Source organism: Cricetulus griseus (genome assembly GCF_003668045.3).
Source record: "Cricetulus griseus strain 17A/GY chromosome 1 unlocalized genomic scaffold, alternate assembly CriGri-PICRH-1.0 chr1_0, whole genome shotgun sequence".
NCBI classification, from domain to species: domain Eukaryota; kingdom Metazoa; phylum Chordata; class Mammalia; order Rodentia; family Cricetidae; genus Cricetulus; species Cricetulus griseus.
In genome coordinates this window covers 2,001,143-2,029,103 of record NW_023276806.1, presented here as the reverse complement: position 1 = coordinate 2,029,103, position 27,961 = coordinate 2,001,143, and the positions used below count along the sequence as shown (strand labels likewise).

At 42.2% G+C, this 27,961-nt stretch overlaps 1 protein-coding gene across 1 annotated transcript in view; it reads left to right on the top strand.

The window, feature by feature from the left end:
• Ptger3 (prostaglandin E receptor 3) overlaps positions 1–27,961 on the top strand; it is a 61,426-nt gene that overhangs the window by 22,095 nt on the left and 11,370 nt on the right. The window contains exon 2 of the mRNA XM_035451928.1: positions 9,421–9,600. Within this exon, the coding sequence (XP_035307819.1) occupies positions 9,421–9,600 (180 nt within the window). The remainder of the gene's footprint in view (positions 1–9,420; positions 9,601–27,961) is intronic.

Below are 27,961 nucleotides of genomic sequence, written 5' to 3'. Positions count from 1 at the left end.
TATATGAACATCGCCCCCAATCAGCAGGAAGCAGTTTAGAAGGAACGATACCCAAATTCCCAAATATTGTTTATAAATGTTTGTTTTCATTTAAATGGGGTTAGTTATAAATGATAATGAGCATAGTCAATGTCTTTTTAAAGAAAGAAAAGGGGAATAGGACATAGGAATGAATACTTTGCATTGGTATAGATTTTCATTTATTTTATTGATACAACTTTAAGGTCAATTTTGTGATGTGTACATGTCTCCTCTTGTTTAGGTATTGTGTTTCTACAGATGTTTTAAAATGATATGCATAATTAAATACAGGTTATATAGTTACCTATAATAGTCAGAACTTATAGTTAGGTTAGTTAGGTTTTCTAGATATAGAGATGTATTTAAGATGGTTAGGTATTCTTCAAACCTTTCAAAGACGTATAGAATATATGACATTTAAGTGGTTTAGGGTTTTTCTTGGCAGTGAGACACAACTGCTCCTGGCACACCAATTACGTCAGAAAGGAGGATGGGCATCGAAGAAACTCGTTATGGAGTTTGCTTTCAACATGGCAAGATTAGCCATTTGGGCAAGAAAGTGCTCTTGCCTGGACTGTTTGTTGCTGTATAAACTGGACATGCAGGACCCACAAGAAAGTGACTGCTGAACTTACAAGACAACACAGAACTGAAGGGTTCCTGTTGAAATGGAGAAGTGTGCCAGACACACTATGGCCTATGGTCTGAAGATGGATGCCCCAAGGTTACAGAGGAACTTTGGGTGACTGTCCAGGTAGTGAGATGTCTCTGTCAATTCTAGAGTTTATATATTATCCTTCTGTGGTCTTTGATGGAGTTGAAGACAGATAGTTATGGTTATAGTTTTCTTCAGTTATTATAAAAGATAAATGAACCTTTTTATTTAGACAGAAAAGAAGAGATGATGGGGAATTACTTCTTTGTATGTTTATCTTATTGATTGTTAAATAAAATACTGTTTGGCCAATGAGACAGCAAGTTAGCTGGGACTAGGAGTCAAAGAGGATTCTGAGAAATGTAGTAGAGAAGTGGTGATCCAGGCAGGAAGTGACATAGCAAGGAGACTCATATTTAAGCAAAGGAAACAGGGAGCGTCCCCTTTTTTCCCCTCCGCTCTTCCTCCAGTGGAGCAATGTGATCCATCAGCAAGGAGGGACATCAATAAGGTGTCCGATAAGATAAGTCTTATAAAATATATAGATGATGATAATTAAGACTGAGCTAACAGATGAGAATCCTAGTCATTGGCCAAGCAGCATTGTACCTAATACAAGTCTCTCTGTGTATTAATTTGGGCCCTAACTCTGGCAGGCGGCTGGCGTAAAGCACACACGTGGCAGTGGGGCTCTGCGGCTTTTGGTGGAAAGATTTATCATAACACTAGATTATTTGGAAGAGCTAAGTAATCTAACAATATTCTAAATCGAACACTTCTATTCTAAATATGAAAACAATGAGCTTGTTGTCGAGAATTTGGGGAACAAAGAAAAACACAGACAAGATAATAGAAGCTGCCTTAATTCTTGCTGACTGGTAACTGCTTCTAATATTCTGTGTATATACATAGACATTTGTTCTGAATTAATGACAGTTGCAGTTTATCTTCTGTTTCCACACCCTGAACCTTTCTTCATGTTGTTTGTCTTCAAAAGCACGATTTAAAATGGCAGTGTTGGAATACGTAGACATTATGTATCCAATGAAAGCCATTTTTAGGACTGGAGGGATGGCTTGTGGGCCTTGTAAGCGTGAGGACTTGAGTTCAAATCCCAGAATCCATGTAAAGTCAAGCACAGTAACATGTGTGTTCCACCCGAGTACTCCACAGTGACAGTTCTAGGAGCTCACAGGAAATCTGGTCTGGGATACACAATGTTGATCAACACAGAGACCAGTCTGAAACAAGATGGGAGGCAAGGCCTATGCCCAGGCCACGTGCACACCATGACATGTTTGTACCTATACATACACACATGCACACTAGCACACACACACACACACACACACACACACACACACACACACACACACACACACACACACACACACACGTCCATTTTTCCAAATGGACTTTTAAATAGGCTTTTAAAATTATGCATTTTATGTTGATGTCAGCACTCTGCAAAGTAAAGTAAATTAAGTAAATTAACCCACATTTCCAATTCTTTCTTTTAAGCACGACTGTGGTTCTTTGGGGTGGGCAGTGGTAGAATTGAGCATTTTTGGTTTTATTTTAATTACATTTAAAGAAATAAAAAAGCAAGAACCTGGAGGCAGGACCTGACATGGTGGCCACAGAGGGGTATTGCATTCTTTCCTCGCTTGAGCTGCCATTCTGGTTTCCCTTGATGACAGGCTGAGACCTGTCAGCCAGATAAACCCTTTCCTCCCCAAGCAGGCTTTGGTCAGGATTTTGTCACCGAAATAAAACAAAGAACTAGGACAGGAGGACGTGTTTGTCCTGTCCTGCACTGTCCTGTCTCTGAGTGTCAAGGATTCTGCCATAGAAGCCTGTGCTATTGAGAGACAGAGCCCGGGCTGGAAGCAGGTGCCCTGTGCTGGCTTAAGGTCAATACACTTCCCTGCTGCCACCTTTGCAAGTTCACTGCCTGGAGAAGATGTTAGGCCTGCCTCACAGAAGGGGAAGTGTGAGATCCACACTAATTGCCTGTCTTGAACTGCAGTCAGAACTGAATCCAACTTATAAAAGGACTTTAACTCTCAGGCAGCCTACAGCCTACATTTTCCTCCTGAGACCACCTTTCTCGGAGATTCCAAATTCCCATTTCGCCTTTATTTGCCTCAAAGCTGAGAAGTTTCCTTTGTGGAGAATTGACCTTCACTTCATAGCTTCTTCCTGTGTCTTTATTTTCTTTTCCAAACAAATCTTCTTTTGTCCTCCAGCTTTATTCCAGAATTAATCAGAGGAAGTCCAATCATAATGGCTGGGCATGGGGCCTCTGGTCCAGCTGGTGGTTGGCAAAACCCAGACAGCAGAGGATGTCCCTGAAGCCATGAGTGGGGCTAAAGCTGGCAGCCTTGTTTGCAGTGTTTGTGAGCTGTGTGTCACCCTGAGTTTATGTCAGATAAGCAAGGGCATCCTCAGAAACAGCAGAGTGCGACCCGGAGGTAAGCAGACAACTAAGTAGAGAACAGAGCAGCAGCTTGGAGAAGCAGCCGCCCTCACCAGTCCTCCAGCAGTCCTTCATATCATGCAATTATGTGCTTGAAAGGGCCCAAACTGGTTTCAGTGTATTATAGTGCAAAGTGGTCATCAAAGGACGGGGTTTCCAGTGGAGCAGGTTGCTCTGCTGCAGCCCAACAAAACCCAGAGCAAACTATCATAGATAAAAATTGGCTTATGAAGAAATTTCTCTTGAAGAATTACATTAGGAATGAAGTAAGGATATGTAAATGTCCCATCATGGCGCCTAAGAGTGGCTTGTCAGTTTTAATCTCCGCTACACAAATTAGTTTGTCTGGGTGTACTCTGTCTGTCTGTCATCATCAATGCTACAATTGGCCAACCACTCAAGGCCAGGCACCATTGAACCACGAAGGTTATTTCTGATGTTTTCTAGGTGTGTGAAGTCCAAATTTGCTGCCACAGAGTAAAAAAAAAATCCAAGTGCAGAATATGAAAACTACTCTTGCTGACTTGTGCTCACATACACAAGAGAGCAAGACCAAGGGGTAAGAGAGGATTTGTTTTCCCTTGAGAACACTGTGAGACTCTTGCCTGGCTGTGGCTGGGAGAGAGAACATAAGAGTCACTGCTTTCCTTCCATTCTGTTCCTGCTTATCTATAGCATAGAGATTTCTCCTTCCAGGTGACACTCAGGAGAGAGGCAAGAAACTTGGGATGCTGTCTCATTACTCTCTGGACCAGATCCCATGTTATAGGTAGCTGCTCAGAAGGAACAGTAATCAACATATATGTGTGTGTATATATACATTCACATATACATACACACATAAATGCACATATATACATACATACACATACACACATATATGCATACACATATACTTACTTATACATACATATATACATACATACACACATACACATATATGTACATACATACACACATATATGCATATATACATACATACACACATATATTCATATATATGTAAATTTGGTAAAAAGAAAACCATTTCTGAATGAGTTGCATATGTGTTCAGGGTTCTTTCTCCCTTGTACAAAGAGCAGAACTACATCAATTAGTTCTACCAGAAGTTGTAGATCCATGCTCAAAGTTTGCTCCCAAAGTCTGAACGGCTTGAGAAAAATATTTGCAGACTCACATAAAAATCACCACCACAGATTAGCTCCTTGAGCGTAAGGAAATCCACAGGCAGATGCCAACTTGCATTCTTACTCAGGACGAGATGGCAATCTGAGGCCCTGCTTCCTTGTCTTCAGTCAGTTGGGAATGGAGCACTGTGGGTGCTACCTCCAACTCCAATTATCTGTGTGTGATCTAGCACATGATTTCTGGGAAGGGCTGGTGTGGCTGCCTGATGCCAACTATTGCTTAGAGAGCTTATTCATAATTTTATAATCACTGGATTGCCAATGGGAAATTACCAACCATTAACCAGTTTAAGGCACATAGAACCTATGTTAGCTTTATAAAACTAATTTGAAGGTATTAATCTCATTAAATAAATTTTAAAATAATCAAGGACTTTGCAAAATGACTGGAATCTCATTTTAATAAATCATTTTGTGAATATTCATGATCACAAAGAGTTAAAGAAATGCAATACTTCATTTTTATAAAAAATAAAAATATAACTGCAAGCAATTTTAAGTAACATGGTCAGAACAATTCCTGAAAGGCAGGTAGTGACCAAATACGTTTGGATTTTAGATGGTTGTACTTTTCAAGGTTCTTTAAGAAGTAGGTAAAAACTTTTGCAAATGCTTAAAATATGGGGAGAGAGGGCTGATTAGCATGTCTGTCATAAACAACCAAGTTTAAAGAGTAGTTTTAAGGCTTTTAATTGAATGCACTGAGTGCCCACACAATCTTGAATAGCACACATTCATCTATGTCTGTTGTCAACACAGAAACTGAGGTCACTCAGGCAGGAGTTGGTGGTGATGTTTTTACCTTTGAAGTTTTGAAAAATGTTCCCAAGAAAGTGAAGACTGTAAACAAGCTTTATCGCCAAGTGTGAACAGCATTTTCACTTCTCATTCTCTTTATCAGTTATTGGAGCTCAGTGTGGTGGAGGTATTAATTTTCTACTGCTGCTATAACAAATTATTAGACACTTGGCAGCTCAAAAGCCACAGAACTTTGTCTCAGAGCTTTTTAGGTTAATCTACAGGGGCATCCCTGGATTGCAGCCAGTGTGTTCAGGAGGCCACATTGTTGAGTGATTTTCCTATGTGCAGTGACCAAAGCAAGTGGTATTGTCATCAATATGATCTTACTGTCAAGCTTTTCTGGGTAATCAAAGGCATGGCAATTGTTGGGGGGGCGGCTTCGAGAACACTTCCTCCCAAACAACAACTCAAAGGGAAGTTTCCTGCACCTAGTGCTGGGCTCTTTGCTTGGTAACTGTGACTCGTCCCCCGGCCCCTCGTGTAGTAGCTCCAAATAAACCCTTCCCTATACACATATATGTTTCAGGAAACTTACAGTTTTTTCCAAACATCCCTTCTTTGTGCATGCCCCCTTCCTGTGGCCTGCCTTCTCCTCCCACTTCCCTCGAGTCCTTCCCTCCCCATTGTCCCCTCCAGCTTCATATCACTTGTGTTTTACTCCCGGATCTCCCCAGGGCACCTTTCTGTTACTGGTATTTACCCCATGTTAAATGAATAATATGAAGATTGGAAGCCGGGACCCTCACATAAAATAGAAAATGTAGCATTTGCTTTTCTGGACCTGAGTACCCTCACCTGGTATAAAGTTTTCCTCTTTGACCCATTTACCTGCAAATTTAGTAATTTAAGTTTCTCTTTACAGCTACATATGTATATCTAACACCTTTTCATGCAAGTTCACCAGGCTGTTTTCCACCCCTTGCTATTGTGAGTAATGAACATGGATAAGCAGGTGTCTTTGGGAGCCTCTATGGCAGGATATTTGAGTCCTTTGGGAGGATATGCCCAGGCTTGGTACAGCTGGGCCATAAGGCAAATGTCTGGTATGATAATGATATATCATATCATTATGATAGCTTATTGAAGAATCTCCACACTTATTTCCAATGTCTGTGCCTGCTCTCGCTTCCACCAACAGGGAAGAATGAAGGCCCCATTTTCTGGTATCTGTACTAGCATTTGTTATTATTTGTTTTCTTAATCTTACCACTCTGACTACATTAAGATGAAATTTCAGAGTTTTGATTTGCATTTCCCTGGTTAATAAGGATGGAGAAAACAGACAAACAAATAAACAAACAAAAAACCACTTTCTTGACCTTTTTGTAAACTCCATTTAACTGTAAAGCCACTTTTTGTTGTTGTTGTTGAGTTGTTTGTTTTCTTGATGCTTTGGTTTTTGAGTTCTCTATATATTCTAGATACTGATCTGCCATAGGATATACAGCTGCCAAATATTTCCTCTCATCCTTTTGATGCTTTCTCCCACAATATAGGTACTTTTAAGTTCAAACAGATTTATTCTTAATCGCAAACAATACAACACAGTACAACGATATACTGATTAGATACCTGCCAGGGGAGACAGTCAGAAAACAGTAAACATCTATTTCTACAAGAAAACCATCCTGTTTCTCTACGTATGGAGAACCTGTATGTGCAGGGAAGACTCTGTAATTCCTAACACAGTAGTCTCAAGTCTGAGATGAGGTGTTTTAAGACACTGTGTGTAGGCCTCATGTGGTATAGAGTATATGTGTTATATGTTCCAAACCAACGCTGCAGTGCAGTACTGGAGACAGCACATCTAGAAATATCTGGGACTCACTTATTTTTTTTCATTGCACACGCAACAGTCTTTTTCTATTGCTGTATTTCTATTTTATTATTTTTCCCACAACCTCCACATTCAGTGACATGACCTCATATGGGGTCACAACCCCACAGTTTGAGATGCTGCACTTTAAATGACAGGTGTGTATTTCCATGGTTCTGGACACTGGGGATGCCAAGGTCCAAGGGCTTCCTGGTTAGTTCCTCATGCCTGAAGATAGATGGCTGCCTTCAGGCTGCATCCTCACAGCTAGGGCAGTGAAGACCTGGTATCTCCCACTCTCCTTATAAAAACCCTAACCCCCCCCCCACCATCGGGAGCTCACTCCTCTTAATCCCATCTAAACTGAGTTACCCCTCCATAGCCGAAGGTCCAGCACCATCCCAGCAGGTGTCAGAGCTTCAGACATGAGCTCTAGAAAGCACAGGTATTCACTGCATGGCTGGACCAGCCTCGGGGACCCTACTGCTCCAACTCAAATGTGTGTGGGAGAGTCTGCACTAGGGTGAGACTGTGGCCACAGTGAAAGACCTTGCACAGGGTGAGGCAAGAGTCTGGCGGTGGCTCTGAAGTGTTGTGAAAGAGAATGTGTGGTCAGGAGTCTTTTAGTTTTTAAGGAATGTTGAATTAAATCTGGGACGTTCTGGCAGAACACCCACCGGAAGATGAACCTCAAGAGAGACCACTTTCACAGAAAACACAAGCCACATGCTTATGATTCCCACAGCCACTCTTACTTTATTTACCCTTTGTTGTCTTTCACCTCACTCATCTCCATCCCATTAATTTCTCTGTCCCTTCATATCCACCATCTGCCCTTGCAACCTCCCCTGCAAAATAAAATAAAATTTAAGAGAAAAAAGAAAAAAGGGAGAAGGAAAAAACCACTCTCGTCTCGGAAGCTGTAGTGTAACACAGCGAGTCACTCATTAAACCCTTTCGTGTGTATCTTTACTTGCACGTGTTCATTGTAAAGAGCCATTGGTCTGGCTCGAGGCCTCTGGTTTCGGCTACACTATTGATGCTGGGCCCTCACTGGAACTCCTGTGTGTGGGTTCCCTTTGCCCACCTCTCAGACACACTTCTGGTGGCCACTGGTTCTCATTTATGTCTTGTGAGTGTGAGATGCTTCTTCCTCCCCCATTTGTGTTTTTCTGATGATTTTAAACATCTTTTCATATGCCTAAGAACCCTTATTTTTTTCTTCATATGAAAATAACAGATATTCACCCATGTACACCTATGAATTCAAATATAAACATATTTGCATATGCCACATAGTGTTGTTTTTATATATATATCCTATAATATAATCTTCAAATACAAATATTTGCTAGATGTCTGTCTGCTATCTGCTAAATATTGGCCTAGACTGTAGTCACTGGGACTATACTAGTCCAGGAATAACCCCAAATGCCCACCATCCTGGAGTTTGTTTTAACATCTAGATGGACCCCTACCCCCAAAACAGATAAAAATAAAATAGCATGTATCATGAAGTTTTTTTATATCTACTTTATGAGAACGAGTGTTATGTTTTCATGTATGTATGTATACCACATGTGTGTAGTACCTGCGAAGAGACATGAAAAGAGGACATTAAATCCTCTAGAACTGGAGTTACAGATGGTTGTGAGCCGCTGTGTGGGTGCTGGGATCAAACCCCAGTCTTCTGGAAGAGAAGCTAGCATTCTTAACCTCTGAGCCATCTCTCCCACTCCACAGCGTGTAGTTTCAGTGAACTTAAATTTGAGTTTGGTTCAGCTACTTCACATCATTAAATCATGTTTTTTGGTAATTGTAAAGGGACGTGGTAGTGATCATAACTTTATAAGTTTATTAAATGCATATGAATAACCTCCCACAGTACCCATATTAGGTACAAGAAAGAATGATAGGAATCACAGTAATATGGTTGTGGTTTTCCCCTTTCTTCTGCTTTTTTTCTTCAATGATAGACTTTAGTTAGAATTACTGGAATTTACATTTAATATGTCTTCATCATTGCTGAAGTATTAGGTCTCATCTGACTGCCATCCTACTGTGAATTTGGCTGATTTTGAGATGTGTTATATCTAGGTTTTTTAAACTTCAAAAGCCAAGAACCCGAAAAACTCTAGTTGTCCTGGAACTAGCTCTGGAGACCAGGCTGGCCTTGAACTCGCAGAGATCCACCTGCCTCTGCCTCCTGAGTGCTGGAATTAAAGGTGTGCACCACCACCACCCATCTGAATACACATTTTACAAAACTACATCATGTCAAATTGCCGAAAATGTTGGAAAATCCATAGAACAGTCTAAACTCGGAGTGGTGCTCTGTTACTGTATCTGGACTGACACTCAGTTTAGCAGGGAGCATATGAAAACAGTCTGTGCTGGGTCCTATGCAGATATGCCATGACCTTGTTAAGCTTTGCAACAACTGTTTGTCCTTTTTTCTTAGATAATGATGTTGAGAATGATCTTCAATCAGACCTCCGTTGAGCAATGCAAGACACAGACGGGAAAGGAGAAGGAGTGCAATTCCTTCCTCATTGCAGTGCGCCTGGCTTCGCTGAACCAAATCTTGGACCCCTGGGTTTATCTGCTGCTGAGAAAGATCCTTCTTCGGAAGTTCTGTCAGGTAGCAAACACTGTCTCCAGCTGCTCTAGCGATGGACAGAAAGGGCAGCCCATCTCATTATCTAACGAAATAGTACAGCCAGGGCCATGAAAGTGAACATAACCAATGTGCATACTCACAGCTTTTGCAGCCAATATCCCTAGCCCTTACAGACTGAGACATCTCTGGTATGCTGCTGTTTATGCATTGGAATGGAATTTTTGATATAAAACTAGATGGTCCAAGAAGCATAGATAATCCCTTCTGTGCCAAAATCCTGAAATACAAACAAAGGAAAATCTGTTAGTAGCAGTCTAGCAGTTTGAGTCTCTGCCATGTGTAGCTGAATATGGGGTTAATATGTGACAAGAAAACTTGTGATAAATGGCCTGGAGCTACTTGGGGTATGGACTGTTGCTGACCCAGCATACTCTGGGGAGTTTGGAGTGTAAACCCCTGAGCAGGGGACCAGGATATAGAGATTTGTTTTGTCCATGGACATTGGTTGTGTTCTCTTTCATCATCGTCTCTGTTACTTTTGCCTCCTCCTTTTCTCCCCAGTCAAAATTTTAAAGAATCTAGATGGGTTTTTTTTAAAAAAAATGTATAAGGTATCCACATGTTTATTGTCTTGATGCTATTTAAATACTAAATATTGTTCAATAGATTGTTAACTCATAACCTTACAAAATTTAACTTTTGGTTGGGTGGGTAAGAAAGTTTACCCCTTAACTGAATAAGATCCAGTTCTATTTGTTTTCAAATTTGACAGTTTGTGTCTTCCCACTGCTGTTAAACACTCTTTCCTCTGAAACCACTGTGCATTTATAGAGGCCTGGGGGAGAGTTGTAACCAATCTATGGGGCCATGAAGCAGTATTTCAGAAAGCTACCTGAAGACTGGGTTGAGAACTGTAGGTTAGTCCAATATATTCCCACAGGTGTTCTCGGGCCTTTACCAATTCTGATTCTAGATCAGATAGAAATTTAGAAACTGAATAGAGATTTTTTCCCATGTTTGGCTTTCTTGTAAGATAGAAACATTAATGATGACTTCTGTTCAGCCTTTGCCCTGCCCTTGGGTGAATGGTCTTACACCCTGGCTTTCACACAGCTTGAAAGGGCACAAGGCTCGAGGCTTCTGCCTAATGTCTTCTTGTGGCACAGGCAAATTACAACCGGAAGCTTTGGGGTCTGAGGGGTTAAAAGTTACTCCACAAAGACTGTGCTCCTTCAGGACCATCCCAGATTCTGCCCTTTTTGATTCGGCATCCCTTTTTGCCGGTTCACTAATACTTAATGTGAAGACTTTGACTTGCATTTTACTGCTCCCCAGTTTCTTTGAAGCTTGAAATTTCCTTCTGCTTCTTACTCAATGGCATTTTCTTTGTGGTTAGTACTGGTTTGGATGAGAGTTGCTTGTAACTGTCTCTGTTAGGTTAATTGTGCTCACTGACCTAGGAGAGTTAGGATAAACAGAGTAAATGATCATATCAAAGTGAGTCAGAATATGGAGTGCAGGTGCTCACACCATCCAGAATGGCTCCACAATCCAGACATTAAAGATGAGAGCATAGGGCTATACCATACTAGCCCTGATATAAAAATCTCCCTTTGATACGTTCATAGAGTATAGAACAGCATTGTCCTCCCCCATACTGAGACAACTGTATAAAAAAGAGGCTTTGCTTTTGGGGTGTTCCCTGAGCCTCTCTGTGATCAGGTAGACACACACTGCTGGGTTTGAGTGGTGAAGTGTAATTTTGTTACCTCTTCCCACACTTACTGTAGCATCTGGAATATAGGACTTTCCAATAAACATGGTATGGTGGATGAGTAAATAAGATTCTGCTAAAACTACTGCTTGCTCTTGGGGCAGCTGGCACATCAGTTACAGCTTGTCCAGCCCATAAGGCAAATGACTTCTTATTTAGTTGAGTAAACAGAGCTCTGCCTTTAGAGGATTTGCCATGTTGTTGTACAGCATGGTGTCATTTGTACTAACAGTCTAGAGGATGTATCTTCAGGTAGTGAAATGAGTGAATGAATGGCCATTTTTGAACAAGCTTGAAAAGGAGGCAGAAATGGAAGAAATTGTGAGTTTTGTTACCTGAGAAGTCATTGGTTGGTCCAGCAAAATCTGATAGGTAGTTAAAGTCCCCCACAGTCTCAGCTTGGGATGGTGCGAGTTCGGTGATGCTGTGGAGAAAGTGGACTTCTGCAGGAACAAGGGGGGCATCTCCATTTCTGAGTTTGATTCTCTGGCCTTGAAGTTCACTCCCAGACAGCTGGTTTATCCATGAATATGCATGCACAGGAAGAATGCACGCATAGACTACAACCCTTTCCTGAACTTGAAAGTATTAGTTAGTCTCAGAATACCACATGGAAAGAACAAGAAAATAAAATGTAGAAACATGAGTACAATTAATAAGTGTCTATGGTTTTCAAATGAATTTAGGCTTAGTGTAATGTCATGGATGGAAGAGATGATACGTTGTCAAATACGAAGAGTTAATGTTTCAAATAAAATGGGCTCAGTGAGTTTCTTAGGAATCCTTTTCAGTTGGAGAAACAAAATGCATTACTATTGCTTCAGAGCCAGGCATGGTGGTGCATGCCGCTAGTCCCAGGCTACAGAGGCAGAGGCCAGACGATCACCTCAAACTGACGTTACTGTGACTTACATAGTGATTTCTTCACAGCCAGGCAACACAGAGACTGCATCTCAGACAACAACAAAACAGTGAGATTTATCAGATTTGCCTAATGCTGTATACCAAGGTATTTTAAATAAATACGTTTAATCACACAATAGATTTAAACTATTCTGAAATGAAAGATATACATATACTTCTTCTTTATCCCATAAAGAATCTCTTGACAGAGTTACAGAAAAATATTTAAAAATGTCCCATATGTTAAGGGGGAGACTAGAAACTCACAGACAGGACCCAAAGTGGTGGCACCTTGTTCGTATCCTGATGTTTTATCTTATCAATGGTTTTCACAGTGTTATTGGCTAGGGGCCCCAAATTAATGACTGGCTTTCAAGCTTCCTAGCATAAAAATTATTCAATTATTCAATAGTTCTTTTAGGTTGAGATCAAATCAGAGAGGGAGAGAAAAACTTTCCCTTCTATGTTTGTTGGTGTGCGTGTTGCCAGTTACTCCAAAAGCACTCTCAAACCACATAAAACATAGGGAAAAGTGTCAAGAATTCTTGCAAAGTATTTGTTGTCTAAATACAGGGAAAATCTCGACTAGGATAATTAAAATGCTATTGTTTTATCCACCCAGTCAAAGGCTGTGACAGATTTTTCACAGACCCTTATTTGGTGTTTTTTTTTTTGTGTGTGTGTGTGTGGGGGGGTTCTTATATGCCAAAACTGAAATATAAATAAATGTAAGAAAATTGTGCATCTTTGGTTATGCCCAGAGGTGTGTTTTCTGTGTTGCCATAAAGAGTTAAGCTTCAGCCAACATTTTCACAGTATTGTGTATACAAGTATTACAAAATTTAAAAGTCAACCCAAGGAGACAGTTGGCAATGGCAAACAAAGCATGAACCAAGGAATTAAGGAAACTTTTTTTTTGCTTTGTGTAATGCATTTGATGATATCTAAGGGGAAGATCACGTGACAGCCTGTGAACATTTAGCCCACACCATTACACTGTGGCACCATAAGCAGAACACATTCTCTGCAAAGACAATTCCACCACACACGTGGCAATCATCTCCGCATCTGAGCCCCCACCAGGAGCTCAGGAGTTTCCCACCAGCCAGCTGTGCATTCTAAACAGTGAACAGCACATGCACTAGCACCCCCCCCTCACCTTCGGAACTGATTTACCAACACTGCCTTCCTCACCCTGACTCTCATCCACTCAGAGAGCAGGCAACAGAGACATTTGCTGTTGTTGAGGCTTTGGTTGTTTCTACTCAGCTTCGGTCGAGCAATTTTATTATGGAGTAAGACGAGGGAGGGAAGAAAGAAATCTCCCAGAACAAAATTAGCCTTCTCATGGCTTTTGAGTGTCTTGCGGATAATTCCTTTCTAAAGATGAAGCTTTAGGCTCTGGTGTGGAATGCTTTAGACTTGAAGTATATTGCTCTTTTAAAGTAAGCAGGTCTTGGGACTCTCTGTAGCCAGCCACCAAAACTGAACAGTCATTTAAAAATAGTTTCCTTGTATAGTTTTCGGATTCTGGAAGAATCAAGATTTATTGGGAAACTAGGAGAAATGAATATGATTTTCACACTCGTCAAGATTTGTGGTGCTCTAGAAGATGGCCATGTGGGGGGGGGTGGAGAATGTAGAGACAGGGAGGGACTTCCTTAACTTTACACACCATTCACGCTAAAGACAAAGAGGTGTGGTCTGGGCTTGTTTTTGTAAAAGAAAATGATAAACTCATTCACTCAGATAATCACTAAACAAGAGAGAGAGAGAGAGAAAGAGAGAGAGAGAGAGAGAGAGAGAGGACTTAACCCTTTGTCACATCAACTACTGTGGGCTGCCACAGCCAACAGACACAATCCCTGCTGTCTGGTGTGGGTACATCTGCACTTTGAGCCCCACTCAAGAGCTCAGACACTGAGTTCCCCACCTCTCCTCATTGCAGTCTCCCCACATGCTTGGCAAAGCAGGATAAAAATGTGTTTTACCACCTTGTGTAAAGCTTTTTGGGTGTTTCTCTGCAGTTATTTAAATATACCTACCATGTGTTTTGTAGCCGATAACTGGGTACTGTTTAGAGAGAGAATGAATGTATGAGATGTATCTAAGAATTCTGACTGCATTCCAGGACAGCTTGTCTGTGTATTTAATAAATGTCTGTTATTTATGTAGTCTGTCAATGGAAAATAAAGCAAAAGATCTGAAATGACTCTGTCTTTATTTCCCGACCTCGGGAATGCTTTCTGGTCGGGGATATCTTCTTGACTGTGGCATCTTGCTGATTTCCTGCTTGCTCTGCTTGATCAAATAAAAGCCCCATGTCCTGGAACATCCACGTCCTGTGGGAACAACTGGACTGTTTGGGTTCCAATTCCGTAACCCCATTCAGAACATCACCAATTCTTTCCACGTTGGAGAAATGCTCTGTCGGCATTTTCTGCATGCTACCTCTCCCTGTTATCATCTCCAGACTGCTGTTTTTAACACAAAACCTCATTCATAAATTAAACTCCATCCTTACTCTTCTGGATTCCAGTGTATACACTGGCCCCTGAGATGAGAATGGTCCTTGTGCATGTCAGAGCTTTTGACCGACAGTCTCCAGGGTTGGTGAGAACTGGATACCTCATGGGAACAATGACCAGGCCCAGTCCCTCCTCTGCCCTGGAAATTCAGACATATTAAAACCAGAAAATTGAGCTCTCCTGCCTTCCTCCTAAGAAAAGGCTTCTAGGACAGTCTGTCCCCCGTTCCTCCCAAACAGGGGTTGTTAGGCCAGACTCTTACTCTTCACAACTTCGGGGACGTCATGATAGCCACAGTGCATATGACTGGCTGAAAATCCCTGGCACAGTGATGAGGAACCTGCTGGCCATGGGATGTGACATCCCTGTGTTTGTGCCCTGGGCAGGCAGGGATCACATGTTCTTGGTGCTCCCATGCTTGATAACAACTGTTAGCCTTCTTATGCTTTTTGTGAATGTGGCTGGCACAGGGTATGAAGGGGCTGAACCAGTTCCTCAGGCCCATCTTCTCTCTTTAACTTTGTATGCCTGTCTCATATTAAACTCTCGTAGGTGATAAAACACCAGGATTAATTTTTAAAAACTCAAGTTTGGATGGGGAGGGGAAAGGGCAGTGGGATGTCTGAGCAGATAGAGGTACCCACTGCTAAATTCTATAATCTGAATTGGGTATAATCTATAATCTATGAGATCCACTTGATAGAGGGGGGAACAACTTAGGAGGTTCTCAGATTTCCATATGCAGCCTTGGGACATACATACACTCACACACACAGGCAGAAAGACAGACAGACAGGCAGACACAGACACAGAGAACATGCATTGACTCACACACACACATACACACACACACACACACACACACACACACACACACACACACACTCAGAAGGGGTGGGGGAAGAGAGACTAAACAAATAATATGTAGTTCAGGCTTTTCACCTACAACCTAGTGGGAAGAAGGGAGTGAATTTTACCAGAGTGACAAAAATCACAGTGACAGGTAAGCACTGTGAACCAATGGGCATTGTTTCATTGTGTTTTAGAGAAGGAGACTCTGCTAACCTGGAGACAGGATTTAGAGAACTTTTCACCTCATTTCTCCCAAAACCTGACAGCTTTTAAAGTTATCAGACTACTTCTACCTAGTCCCACCCACCTCTTTGTAACTCTCAGACAGAAGAAATGGCCAGGCCACCCAGCCTGGGCACTGCAGACACTTGGACAGATCTTTATTTTTATTTATTAATTTAGTTATTTATTTGTTTGTTTGTTTGTTTTGCTTATGACATAGAATGCCCAGCCTTTTCTCATTCCATGCCAGCAATATGTCCCTGACAAGGACAATAAAATTTATTCTCAGACATTGCCAGTTAGACTGTGGGGACATGTTAGCCCCTAGTGGAAACCTGTGCTTTGAGGAAGGGGTTGTGGATGTGGGGGAGAGGGGGGGGGAGGTCTATGTCCCTTGTGGTGGTATTCTCTGAAGCTGGGCTGGGGAATATATGTTTGTGTGTGACAAAAAAAAAAAAAAATACAGCACCACCATGTCAACAATGCCTGGGGCATAGTGGTCCGACCGGCTTCACAGTGGTCTGACTGGCTTCCCTAAGCTCACAAGCCTACTCAGGGAAGAAGAGGTGCACTTTCTCAGGAGTATTGTCTTTCTGTTGATACCCCAACATCTGTTCTGATGCCTTACAAGGGGCCGCTAATATAAGTCTGTCTAATTGAGGACACATTTCCTAACAGGTCCTTGTAGAACCATTCTTTACGGGGTCTTCCATCTGTCTGGTGTACATGACAAAACCCCAGAGCGTGCATTTCCTCAGAAGACGATTTCTGTCATGGACAGTGGATATTGAGGAAATGTCTGTGAGTGAGTCAATCGGGCTGGGTCCCTCAGACACAGAATTATTACCAAATGCTTTGATTGCAAGCTTGATCCCTTCCTTGTGCATAGTCCAGAGGACTTCTGAGACGTGTCATACAGAGTATAGCCCTCGTCCTATCATAGTCAGAGACTGAGTTTTCCTGTTTCATTAAAAAAGCTGAAAGCTAAAGTTGTAACCAAGTCAGCATGTTTGCTTCTTGGTGAACGGCTACACCCATGCCCATGGGAGCAGATAGGAACACATAGGGTAAAGTGACTTTACCACACCACTGTCACTTTAAAAACTGCCACTGAATGAGGACAAGACAGAGTGTGATCCAACGAGGAAGAGGTAACTTGCTTTCTCACTCTGAACAGGACCAAGCTCTCTCTCTCTTTCCTGTTTCTGGAGCTGGGAACCAAATACAGGGCCTTGTGCTTATCTGGCATGCATTGTCCTAAATAGGTAATCCCTTATAACAAAATTTTAAAATGAAAATTACCCAGTGGCTCATTTGCCTTAGCAGGGAGAGGATTGTTTTGCTTCATCTTGTATTACTCTAGCAAGAAAGGCTTAAAATGATATTCATAATTCAGTAAGAAGCCCCATCCTAATCCTGAGTACAGTCTACACACAAACAAGCTAGTGATTGGGATGTAACTCCATGTTACTAAGAGGTATAAGTAGACACAAAGCTACTTATAATTCCCTGTGAACTCCACTGTGCATTGCTGTTTGAATACAGGCAGCAGGGATGACCTAGCTGGTCAAATCTCCGCATAGGCACACACCCACAGATTTCCTTGCAAATGTGAAATTGATCCTGCTCTGAGCCGACCTTTCACACTGAGCTGTTGCCTTCTGCAGAGTATTGCACCATAGTTTATGGTCTGAGTTTCTCTGGGGAAAAGTATGGAGTGCTTTTGTGAAATTCATCTCTGCACTGCTCTCACTTCGTAAACGAAGATGGAAATGAAACCTTAGAACCTTTAAGAATCCATTAATTAGAAATTGCTCTCTAATAGGGAAGCGGGCTGCATTCAGGCTGTGTGTGCAGACTCCCACAGCTGTAGAGGCCCGTGTATGACATCACATGGGGATTCTCGAGGGTCAGTGGAAGAGATTCACCAGAGGTCACTTTTGGAGGAAAATGATTGGGTGTTGTGATTTTTTTCTTTCTTTTTTTTTTTTTTGCTATTTCATGGCCATTTAAAAAATTTCCCTAACATCATAACATAATTTTCCAAATAATGGTGGCATGGTAACAAAAGTATTTCTTACTGAAAATCATCATAGAAATGTTAATATATGACCAAGAATGTTTACCAACTTACATGCTGTACATCCTTCTTTAGGGCTTGTTTATCAGCAGGTATCCCAGTGCTATGTACGTTTTGGTTCCCCTGTATAATCTGTTCAGAAAACTAATAATTTAAAGTATTGTTCAATACTTTAAATTAATAATTTTAAATTTTAAATTAATAATTTAAAGTATTATTCAAACAAAGCCATTTCACAAAAATGCTTTCCAGGTTTTTGTGAACAGTAGCAAAAGAGGAAGTATCCCACACGGGGCAAGGAGGTAGAGTCAAGTCTAACCGTCGGACTGGTTGTTTACTGCTTATTGGTTCTTGAAAGCCAATGAATCTTTCTGAACCCAAATTTTCCAGCCAACCCACGATTATTAGGGTACGTGAAATGCTGAAGTCTCAGGTACTATTGAGAGCACTATCCTGGTGGCTGCTATTATTGTGTCATCCTCATCTCACTAGTAGGGCACCGTCAGAGAGCCAATTGTGCTGCTCCCATCTCAGGTTGTCAGGTTAGGCTCTCACACTCTCACTAGAACCCTCTTAGGAGGCTGGGACCCGATGCAGATAGATCACATGATTTAGGAAAGATGCCCCATTTCTTTTGGATTTATCTGTAAAATCAGGGCTTCGTACATGAACCATCTTCACACCAAAAAATTGGGAATCTCCTAGTCTTTGGAAATGTCATGAAATTTCCCCGGCCATATAATACAAACACACTTTAGGAAACTCGTGGGAGACAGAGCAAGGGACAGCAAATGGTCTGGTTGCTTTCCCTTCAGAACAGTTTTTAGTTCCCACCCTCAGATGCTGATCTCCTTCACAGCCCAACGTCATGGTTCTAGAATACTAGAGCTTTATGTTAGTGAAGACAGTGCTTTGACACACTGTCCACACTACCCAGTCCTGTGTTTTCAGTTACCAGATGCTGCGTACTTATGTTTGTGTGCATGCACGTGTGTGCATGCATTCGTATGTGTGTGTGTATGTGTGCGTGTGTGTGCATGTTCGTGCAAGCATTCGGTGTGAGTGTGCATGTGTATGTGTGCGTGTGTGTGTGTTTATGCCTGAGGAAATGCTGTCTCAAAGACTTAAGTCATGCACCACATTTGTGTATGTATCTCTCTCCGTGCGATCTGTCCATTATGACTCATTTGTGTAGTTTTTGTTGTTGTTGTTGTTGTTGTTTGGTTTGGTTTTTTGAGACAGGGTTTCTCTGTGAAGCTTTGGAGCCTGTTCTGGAACTAGCTCTGTAGACCAGGCTGGCCTCGAACTCACAGAGATCCGCCTGTCTCTGCCTCCTGAGTGCTGGGATTAAAGGGGTGCGTCACCAACTCCCAGCCAATTGTGTAGTTTTTTAAATAAGTTTTTCTTAAACATTTTTAGTAAATGTATACATTCTGTAAAAAAAAAAAAACTCAGAGAAAAGGGAGGTTGTGAGATAAATATGATCATGGTACACAATGGGCCTGAAGTTATATTTCTAAAGCCCTTCAGTGTGCGCAACAAATGTGTCAATAAAATGTTAGTTACTAAAGTCAAATCATGCCAAAGGCTCACCACAAGACCTGAGGCCCTCACTTAGCCTGCACCTCCACAGTGCTCAGGGGCTGCTGCTGTTCCTTTTTCGGTCATATTTCTAACTAATGTGTATGTTGCTTGCCTTGTTCTGACATTACCAAACACCACACGCTGACCTTGGCTCTCTCCAAATCCATTCTCTCTTTGTAGTACAGTTTTAATCTATCCTTGTATCTCTTTTTTAAGAAAATAATTTTAATCTATCCTTTCATCTCTACTGAATTCCCTGTTCTCTAGACCCCAGGCCTTAATTTCTAAAGTACTCACTACTTTGATCACAATTGCTTTCAAAATGGGATTCTCATTAAGAAAATGTGTCAAGAACCAAACTCTCAGCAGGGCATGGGAGCATATGGATGCCATCCGAGCACTTGGGAGGCTAAGGTAGGTGGATTTAAAGTTGAAGCCAGCCTGGGCTGTGAGACCCTGTCACAAAATAAAACATAAGTAAACAAAATTTGGGACTTCTGGGGATCCTTAAGTGAATTCAAGCAAATCCAACACCAGTGATAACAACAGTGTAGACTTCATTTAATGATCCTGTTATTCATGGGCCTATATGCCCTGTGCCTATACTACCAGGTGGGTCTATTATCAGGATTTGCTGAGGAGTCTGGGGTGGGGGGAGCTTCGCTGTAGATAAATCTCCAACCATGTCCACAGATGGGATGAGAGCAATGCTGGGGCTCACACCCCCCTCAGCTTTAAATATCATATAACCCTCACCAAAAAATTGCAGCTGTCAGCATTTTCTGGAGCTCTGAGTTCACCTCTGAGGGTAGGCTATGCTTAAGGAAGGCTTTGGCTCTCCTGAGGCTGAGATGTTTTGGAAAGCCAGACCCATCTTCTGCAGCCACAAGGAGCCAGCTTTTCCAACAGGATTGATTAGACCAACAAACGAGATTCTCATCGAAAATTGGTATGCCTAATCCGTGCATGTGCACGGTGCTGCAAACTGCTGGACTCTTCCTTGCTAGATGAGTGAGCAATGTAGGGGAGACTTGCTTGGAGGTGGCGGGTGGTGGTTGGCAGTAGTTACAGGCACTTCCTGCCCAGGCCTGTGGGGTTTTTGCAGAAACTACAAGTTTGTCACAATTGGTTTATTCAAGATCACATCTCCCAATTCTCTGTTCTTTGCTTCTCCAGTTTTTAGCATGGGGACAGCCTTGTTGAGAAGCTGAAAAGAAAACAGCTTTGCCTCCCATTTACAGGGCAACTCCAGGGAAACCCTGTAGTGTTCTGGACTGAAGATGGGAGAGCAGGGCCCTGCCAGCAATGAAATCATCCCCCCTGCCTAGTTTGGAAACTTGCTCTAGCTTCTTCCTACAAGACGCAATTTTGGATGCAGACTGTATTTTGTCTTTGAGAAACAGAAATAACTCCTGACTCTCTTTTTTGTATTCTCCTTTTCCTGTTGCTTGACAGGGAAAATCTACTTGTGTGTTTAGCTTTTTATTCCCCAGTGTTCTCCTCAGTACACTGCCCTCCCCTCCCCTGTGCAGACTGACTAGACAGTGGAGAACATTTTTTTTCCTCAGGGGAATAAAATTTCAAGATCTCCAAACTCAAATTCTACTGTTATTGCCAAGTAAATTCTGAAGGCAATCCACCCAAAGTGCTAGTGAGTTGAAAACTGATACACATTGGAATCCATATTTGATCTTATTTTTTTAATGATGTCTTTTGACCATGGCAACATAAATGTAGTTCTCAGGAATCTTGGGAATCTAGTGACGTTTATTCAGAATGCCTTCAATGCAGTTCTTACATTTATTTAAAAGTTTTGTTTTAAATAAATTTGCCTAGAGTTAATTAAACCAAATTAAATGGGTTGCTGAGGGGAAAAAAATGATTGGTGATTTCCCTCTGCTGGCCAGCTTCTGTGTGGTTTGTGTTGGATATGGCGTCTAGAAGTCTTCACAATAGTTATCAACAATTATGTAATTTTTAAATTATATAATAATTGATGGACCTCATCTTATGGGAGCAGAGTTTATTAAGACAATGGTTAAAAAAATTGAAGTAGCAAGGAGACTGGATCTCATGGTTTCATTGCAGAAAGTAGAGTCTTTCATCTCTGAATAAAGAAAAGCCCACTCAGAGTTAACATAGTTCACATTCTCACAGCACAACAATCGGGAGGAGGAGAAAATCCTAGAGACAGCAGACAAGCAGGATGCCGTCTTGCTTGGTGGAGACTGTGTTTGGAAGGGAAGCGTTTTGGTCAGAGAACCTTCATGTGTTTGGAAGTCATCAGGATCCTACTCTGAGTTAACAACAGTGGGATTTGAAAGAAACTGTGTAAATGCTCATAAGATTTTTGTATGAAGAAGTGAGATACTTGCATTTACCTTATAGGGCAGCTGTGATGGTTACAGAAAAAAATACAAATCTTTCAAAAGAGTGGAGAGACACCAATTTGGAGGGCAAAGCAAGAAAATATTTTGTAAGATTATTCTTTTTGTGTGTGTCTCGGTATGGAGCAACTAGTAAATGGAACTGTCAAAGAATTTTGTGCCATAATGCATCTGAGAAAAACATACTAAGAGGTCATTAAATGAGTTTGATTAGGACAGAAACAATCACATTGCCCTTAGCGAGCTACTGACACTGTCGTCCTGCAAACACTGGGCAACCAGAGGGGAGCTAGGAGGGGATGGATGTAAGCATGTCTTTGGACTCTGACGTTTTCTTCACCAAACCTCTTCCCCAGAGGCACATCTTCTCCTGTGTGTGATGCTAAACTCACTGTACTGGGGCCAAATCTCAAAGCTAGACTAGCCATGTGGCTATGTTCCTTTCTCCAGTTTGCAGTGCTGTTTGAAAACCTTATTCACACAAACAGGAGAGGAAAAAAAATTAAAGAGCCACAGTGATTATTTTTCCAGCAGTTAAATGACAACATCTCATGACCATCAATATCAGGGACAAATTCTCTTCCCTACAAAATACCCCTAAGAATATGGACTTGCTCCTATTCGGTTAATTATCTATTCCGATCATTTTTATTATATATGTTATTCATTACTTAATAGAATAGACCCATTGGGGACATCCTTCACCAAACTTTTGTATAGTATTACCAAGTCTGTGAACTGTTTTTAAGTGTGAAAAATAAGAAAAAAGAAAAATAGGTTTTAAATATAGAATGGTATGAATCACAATATTTAGATCTTTGGGGAAGCACTGAAAGTTTGAAATAATATAAGGAACTGATACCTTTACATAATCGGAGTGGGTTTTTGTGTTTGTTTTTAAAATCAGCAACAGGACTGTTCTCTTTCTGTGTGCGGGTGGGTGCAGACGTGCGTGTGTCCCATTGCATCTGTGTGAGCATGCATTCGCATACACCTGTCTGCACATGCAACCTCAGCTGTCTTACTCAGATGCCTCCCACCTGGGTTTTGATACAGGGTCTCTCTCTCTCTCTCTCACTTTGCATGGATCTTGCTAATATGGCTAGGATCTGCCTGCCTTTACCTCCCCAAGTCCTGGGATTAAAGGTGCATGCCACCAGCTCTTTTATGTGAGCCCTGAGATTGAACTGAGGTCCTCACACTTAGAGAGGTGAAACGAGCTGTAGTTTTCAGATTAGTCCAGACTCAGGGGCCATTCTACTTGACTGTCCCAAGCCTCAATTGCACCACAGACTCTGGTGCTGCTGCCTGTCTCAACTGTTGACATCTGGGGTGCAACTAACCATTCCCTGAAGACAGCATCTCCATGTGATGTGCCATGCACTCAGTGAGGTCCTGACACCAGCAAAGGAAGCAAAGGGTCACACATGCACCTGAAGGATGATTCTCTCTAAAATAAACTTACCATTTGTTACTCATTCTTTCAGGATTTTGTTCAGACATACCGTGTATTTTGACCATAATCACCCCATTCCCTCTGTCTCCTCCAAGATCAACCACTCACATCCTCTTCCTTCCAGACCTCATGTTACACACACACACACACACACACACACACACACACACACACACACACACACTGTCCAATAGGGGTGTGGGCTCACGAACCTCTTCCCAGCCCCTGCTATAATATGCACTGGGTCGATCTTGTGCAGGCAACCACAGGTGCTGGGAGTTCATGAGAACAATGGTTCTGAGTCAGAATCTTCCTTCCCTCGTTTTCCCAGATGGTCCCTTGAGCACTGGAGGAGTGTGTGTATAGATGTTCCATTTGTGGGTAAGCACCCCGTAGACACCGATTCTCCCCACTTTGATGTGTGAGTTTCCGTGTTAACCAGCATCCTCTGCACAAAGAGATGTCACTGATGAAGTCTGTGGGCTGCACTCTTTCTGTGGGGTAGAGGCAGGAATTTAGCGGGCAGTTTGATGTGATGTCTGTTTAACAGAATAGTCATAGTAGATTCAACCTGGAGCCTGTGAGTTTCCCAGCCATGGGTTCTTAGCCAGATTTGCAGTACCTGCAGAGAGGGCCTTAAATCCAATCAGGATGTATTTGTTTACCCCCGTGATATTTGTGTTCCTATGGGCACATCTTGCCCCACTGGTCATTTTAGCAACAAGGGCCTCCATCCAGGTAAGACTGCTGATGACTTCCCCCAGCAGCTGTCATAGCACCATTGGTTCTGAAAGCTATGAAGCCTAGTCCTTGACTGTATAGATGCAGTGCAGCTGGGCAGGTGTCAGCCTCTGCTCGTGTCTGTATGCTAGCGTAGTCAAAAGAATGAGCTAATACATATGGGAGGCACACGACCCCAATCCCTTATGGCCAGCGTTCACACTAAATAACACCAGTACCTTCCCAGAAATGTCCGAATGGTAATTTCAGGAGTAATGTTAGCAAATTATGAACTATGATAATAGTGAGATAAGCAAGGCAGTAGTCATTTATGGTCACAGAACTCATAGTTTCTGAGGCATTTAAACATCTATAACTTCATTTCATCGGGTGTTTTAGGCAAATAGAAAAATTATCCTGAGATTTAGAGCTAAATTAAGAGGGGGACTAATATATCAATCCACTGAATGTACCATGAATATATGTAAAATTAAAATAAATCTGTTATAAAGGAAAATCCCACCAACAGAGGGTGTAGAGTTTGAGTCAGACTCTGCTCAAATGCCTTCTCCCCATTGGCTAGAGCGAATGCCTCTCCCCTCTAAGCCTGGAGAGCAGAGATAGTAGTTCCCTCAAAATCCTTTGGTGTCTCCATTGTGCCCCAAACTGGAATGTTGTATTTTATCCAAAGCTGCCAGGAATAGGGCTCAACCTCCCATTCCTGGGGTGTCCAGAAGTAGGGGTTCCAAACTCTCCAGAATCCTGGCAAACTGAATGTTCCCTTGTTTACATGCTTCCCTTAACTGGGGAGTTTTCCTTTGTCATGAAGACCCAGTCATCAACACTTAGGCTAAGAGTTCTCTCCTGACTCAGTCAGAGCCAATGGCTTCCCCTCTCTCAATCCCCCAGCTGTGTCTGGATGGCCTCTTAGTCCCCTCACACAGCTTTACCTGATTCTCACCCATCTCTCTCTAGCCCCTCAAACAACAAACCACATCTTTAAGTCTGGTGTTTGGCCTGTCCTGTTTCCTCTCCTCCCCACAACCCCAGCCTCCACAACAGTGAAGGCTTTGAATTAGAAATACTTACCAGATGTAGAAATTTTCACTGAATTGAAGGATCACAATAGCCTTACTCATCAATAAGTACAAGAACATTTGGGTGCTTAGCAGAAAAAATTTAGAGTTCACAGAAGTTACTATGCTGGGAAGAGTCCTAGCCAATTCCAACAAGTAGATGCTGAGAGGAACAGCTATGAGTCTTGACAACAGACCCTCAGTAGTGTGGCTGTTCCTCAGGACATCGTCCAGTCCTGCTTGTGACACAACACTGTCATCAACAGAAGTTAAAATTGAATGAACTCACCTCACTGAGTACAACCAAGCTTGCACCTTCTTGTCACATCTGCGGTTGGGAAGCAGATAGTAACAGGAGAGTGTCCTGCCCAAGCAGGGAGACAAGGGCGGCTGTGGTGAGCCAGAGCCTTGGCCACACTATCTCTGTCCACTGAGCTGTGAACTCGATATCCTCTCTTCTCACCCACTCAGGGGCCCAGGTGTGAAGATGGGGCTGATAAGGGATGAAAAATCATTTCCCTTCCAGGAACCAAGAACCTTCTAATGAAAACACCCATGTGGCAAGACTGTGATAGGTGGACACTTCTGAGGTGTTTCCTGCCTCTGATGATAATGCCTCCCATGTACTGCTCTGCAAAGCATACCGGTAACATGTAAAAGCCTGCAAAGCCTGGAAACTGCGCCTGAACAGCCCCGCTAGTCCTCAGCCATGGGCTTTCTGGCATAGCTCAGCCTTGACCTGATACAGGGGTCGTAGCCACAAAGAGTCTGACATGGCCGATGCAAGACCTAGCTGCACAAAATGTGGATTTCTATTCAATGTCAGTTCATTCTTCAGCATATGCTGGAAGCTTCAGAAAACGGCTGTAGTATAGTAGTCTCCTGCCCACATGCCACTTTACACAACAGACTTCCTTTGTCACCCTTCTCAACCAACAGTGAATCAAATAAGGACAAAGAGACTCCACAATGTCACCTTTGTCAAAGGTGAACAGGTGTCGCATGGGGGTCTCCTGCCCACATACCACTTTACACAACAGACTTCCCTTGTCACCCTTGAAGTTTCCCCTTTAAGAAGGACTGTCAGCAACACACAGGAGAGGTTGACGCCAGCAAGGAAAAAGTACAGTAAGGATATCAGAAGCCAAGTAAATTTAAGACGTGTGTTCCACTATGAAGAAAGGAAGGGTGGGGGTCTTAAAGGACATTTGGTTTGGGAAGAAAAGTATTTTCAGAGCTAAGATCCACCTTCAGGGTTAGAAGAGGAAGGTATTTAATTTGGGGGCCTCTAGTGTGGGGCCTTAGTTAAGTAAGGACAAACAAGGCTGCTCTACTGTGCAGGGTGCACTTTTAAATTATCCATCCTTTATCTGAGCCCTAAACGGAAACTGGTAAAAGAATGAAGCAACTTTGCTTGCTCCCTGAAGGGTTGCCTCTTTTCTAAGGGCTCCAGATCTTAACCACTTCAGGGCAGTGTGGCGAGGAGGACAGACTTTGGGATCCTGCTGTGAGGTATGTCCTCAGGGTTAGACACAGACTTGTGTGCCTGGATAGGGCAGTAGAAATCCATAGGCCAAAGGCACTGTGCTCAAGCAATCTACAGACTGTGGCAAGCTTTGTTCTTTAGAGTTGAGTTTTCCTAAGTGGTATTGGAGAAGGACAAGTGTGTGTGAGTGTGTGTGTGTGTGTTTGTGTGTGCCTCTGTGTGTGTCTATGTACATAACTCTCTCTCTCTCTCTCTCTCTCTATATATATATATATATATATATATATATATATACTCATATGTGTGTACGTATACATCTGTGTACATATATATCTATATGAGTGAGTGAGGTCTCATGTTTATATGTATCTGTGCATGTGTCTCTGTGTGCATCTTTATATATCTATGTGTGTGTGTGTGTGTGTGTGTGTGTGTGTGTGTTTGTGTGTCTGGTGTGATGAGATTGGGAGTGGCTTTGTGACATCAGTTCTCATTAATGTCAAAGAATCTGCTCAGACTCTGCCTAAGGGTTACAGTTACTATGACATTCAGAGTAAGAAATGCCAGGCAATAATGGTGTACTGCACTGTTTTGTATTTAAACTGAGAAGTTCTCTCCTGGGGCAGATTCCAGACACCCATGCTGGAGCTGATGCTGTGTTGTCTGTTCTTTGGCTGATTCTATCACCTAGAGAAAAGAAAGGGGGTGCACCGAGTTTAGAGTCACTGTAACCATTCCACCCATAGAATGTACACTGCATTAGGGTGGCTTTAAATCATGTACAATTTACAGCAATTTTCTTGTCATTGAGTCAAGATGCTTTTACTGCCTGGACAACATCTTTTTGCATAAAACACGTTATCAGCAAGAGCTGATTGAGTTGACCTTCATCATGAGGCTGAAGTATTTGTCTTGTACACAAAGGAGAACATCTGCTAGAACCCACACATTGTCCCCAGTGGGTCAACTTAATCTGGTTGTTGAATGGCTGTGGGTGATTATGATGCATAGTGGGAGCCACAGGGAGTCACTTCTCGGGTGTAAATGTTTTGCAGGCAGCAGTGCCTGCATCAGACAGAGACTAAGAAACCCTCCAGCATGCAGAAGTGCAGAGGTATTAATCAAACCTGCTCCGATCTAAAGACAGGGACTGATTTATCCTGAAATCCATGGCTCGCACATATTACCACGTTCACTGAAGCCTTTAATCTTCCTTGAGGCCCTTAGCTACTGACTTGGTGATAAGAGCCTTGGGCTGTTTTCTTTTTTTGTCTGAGCTGAATTTCCTGTGATCTGATTGCCATAGGAAATTGC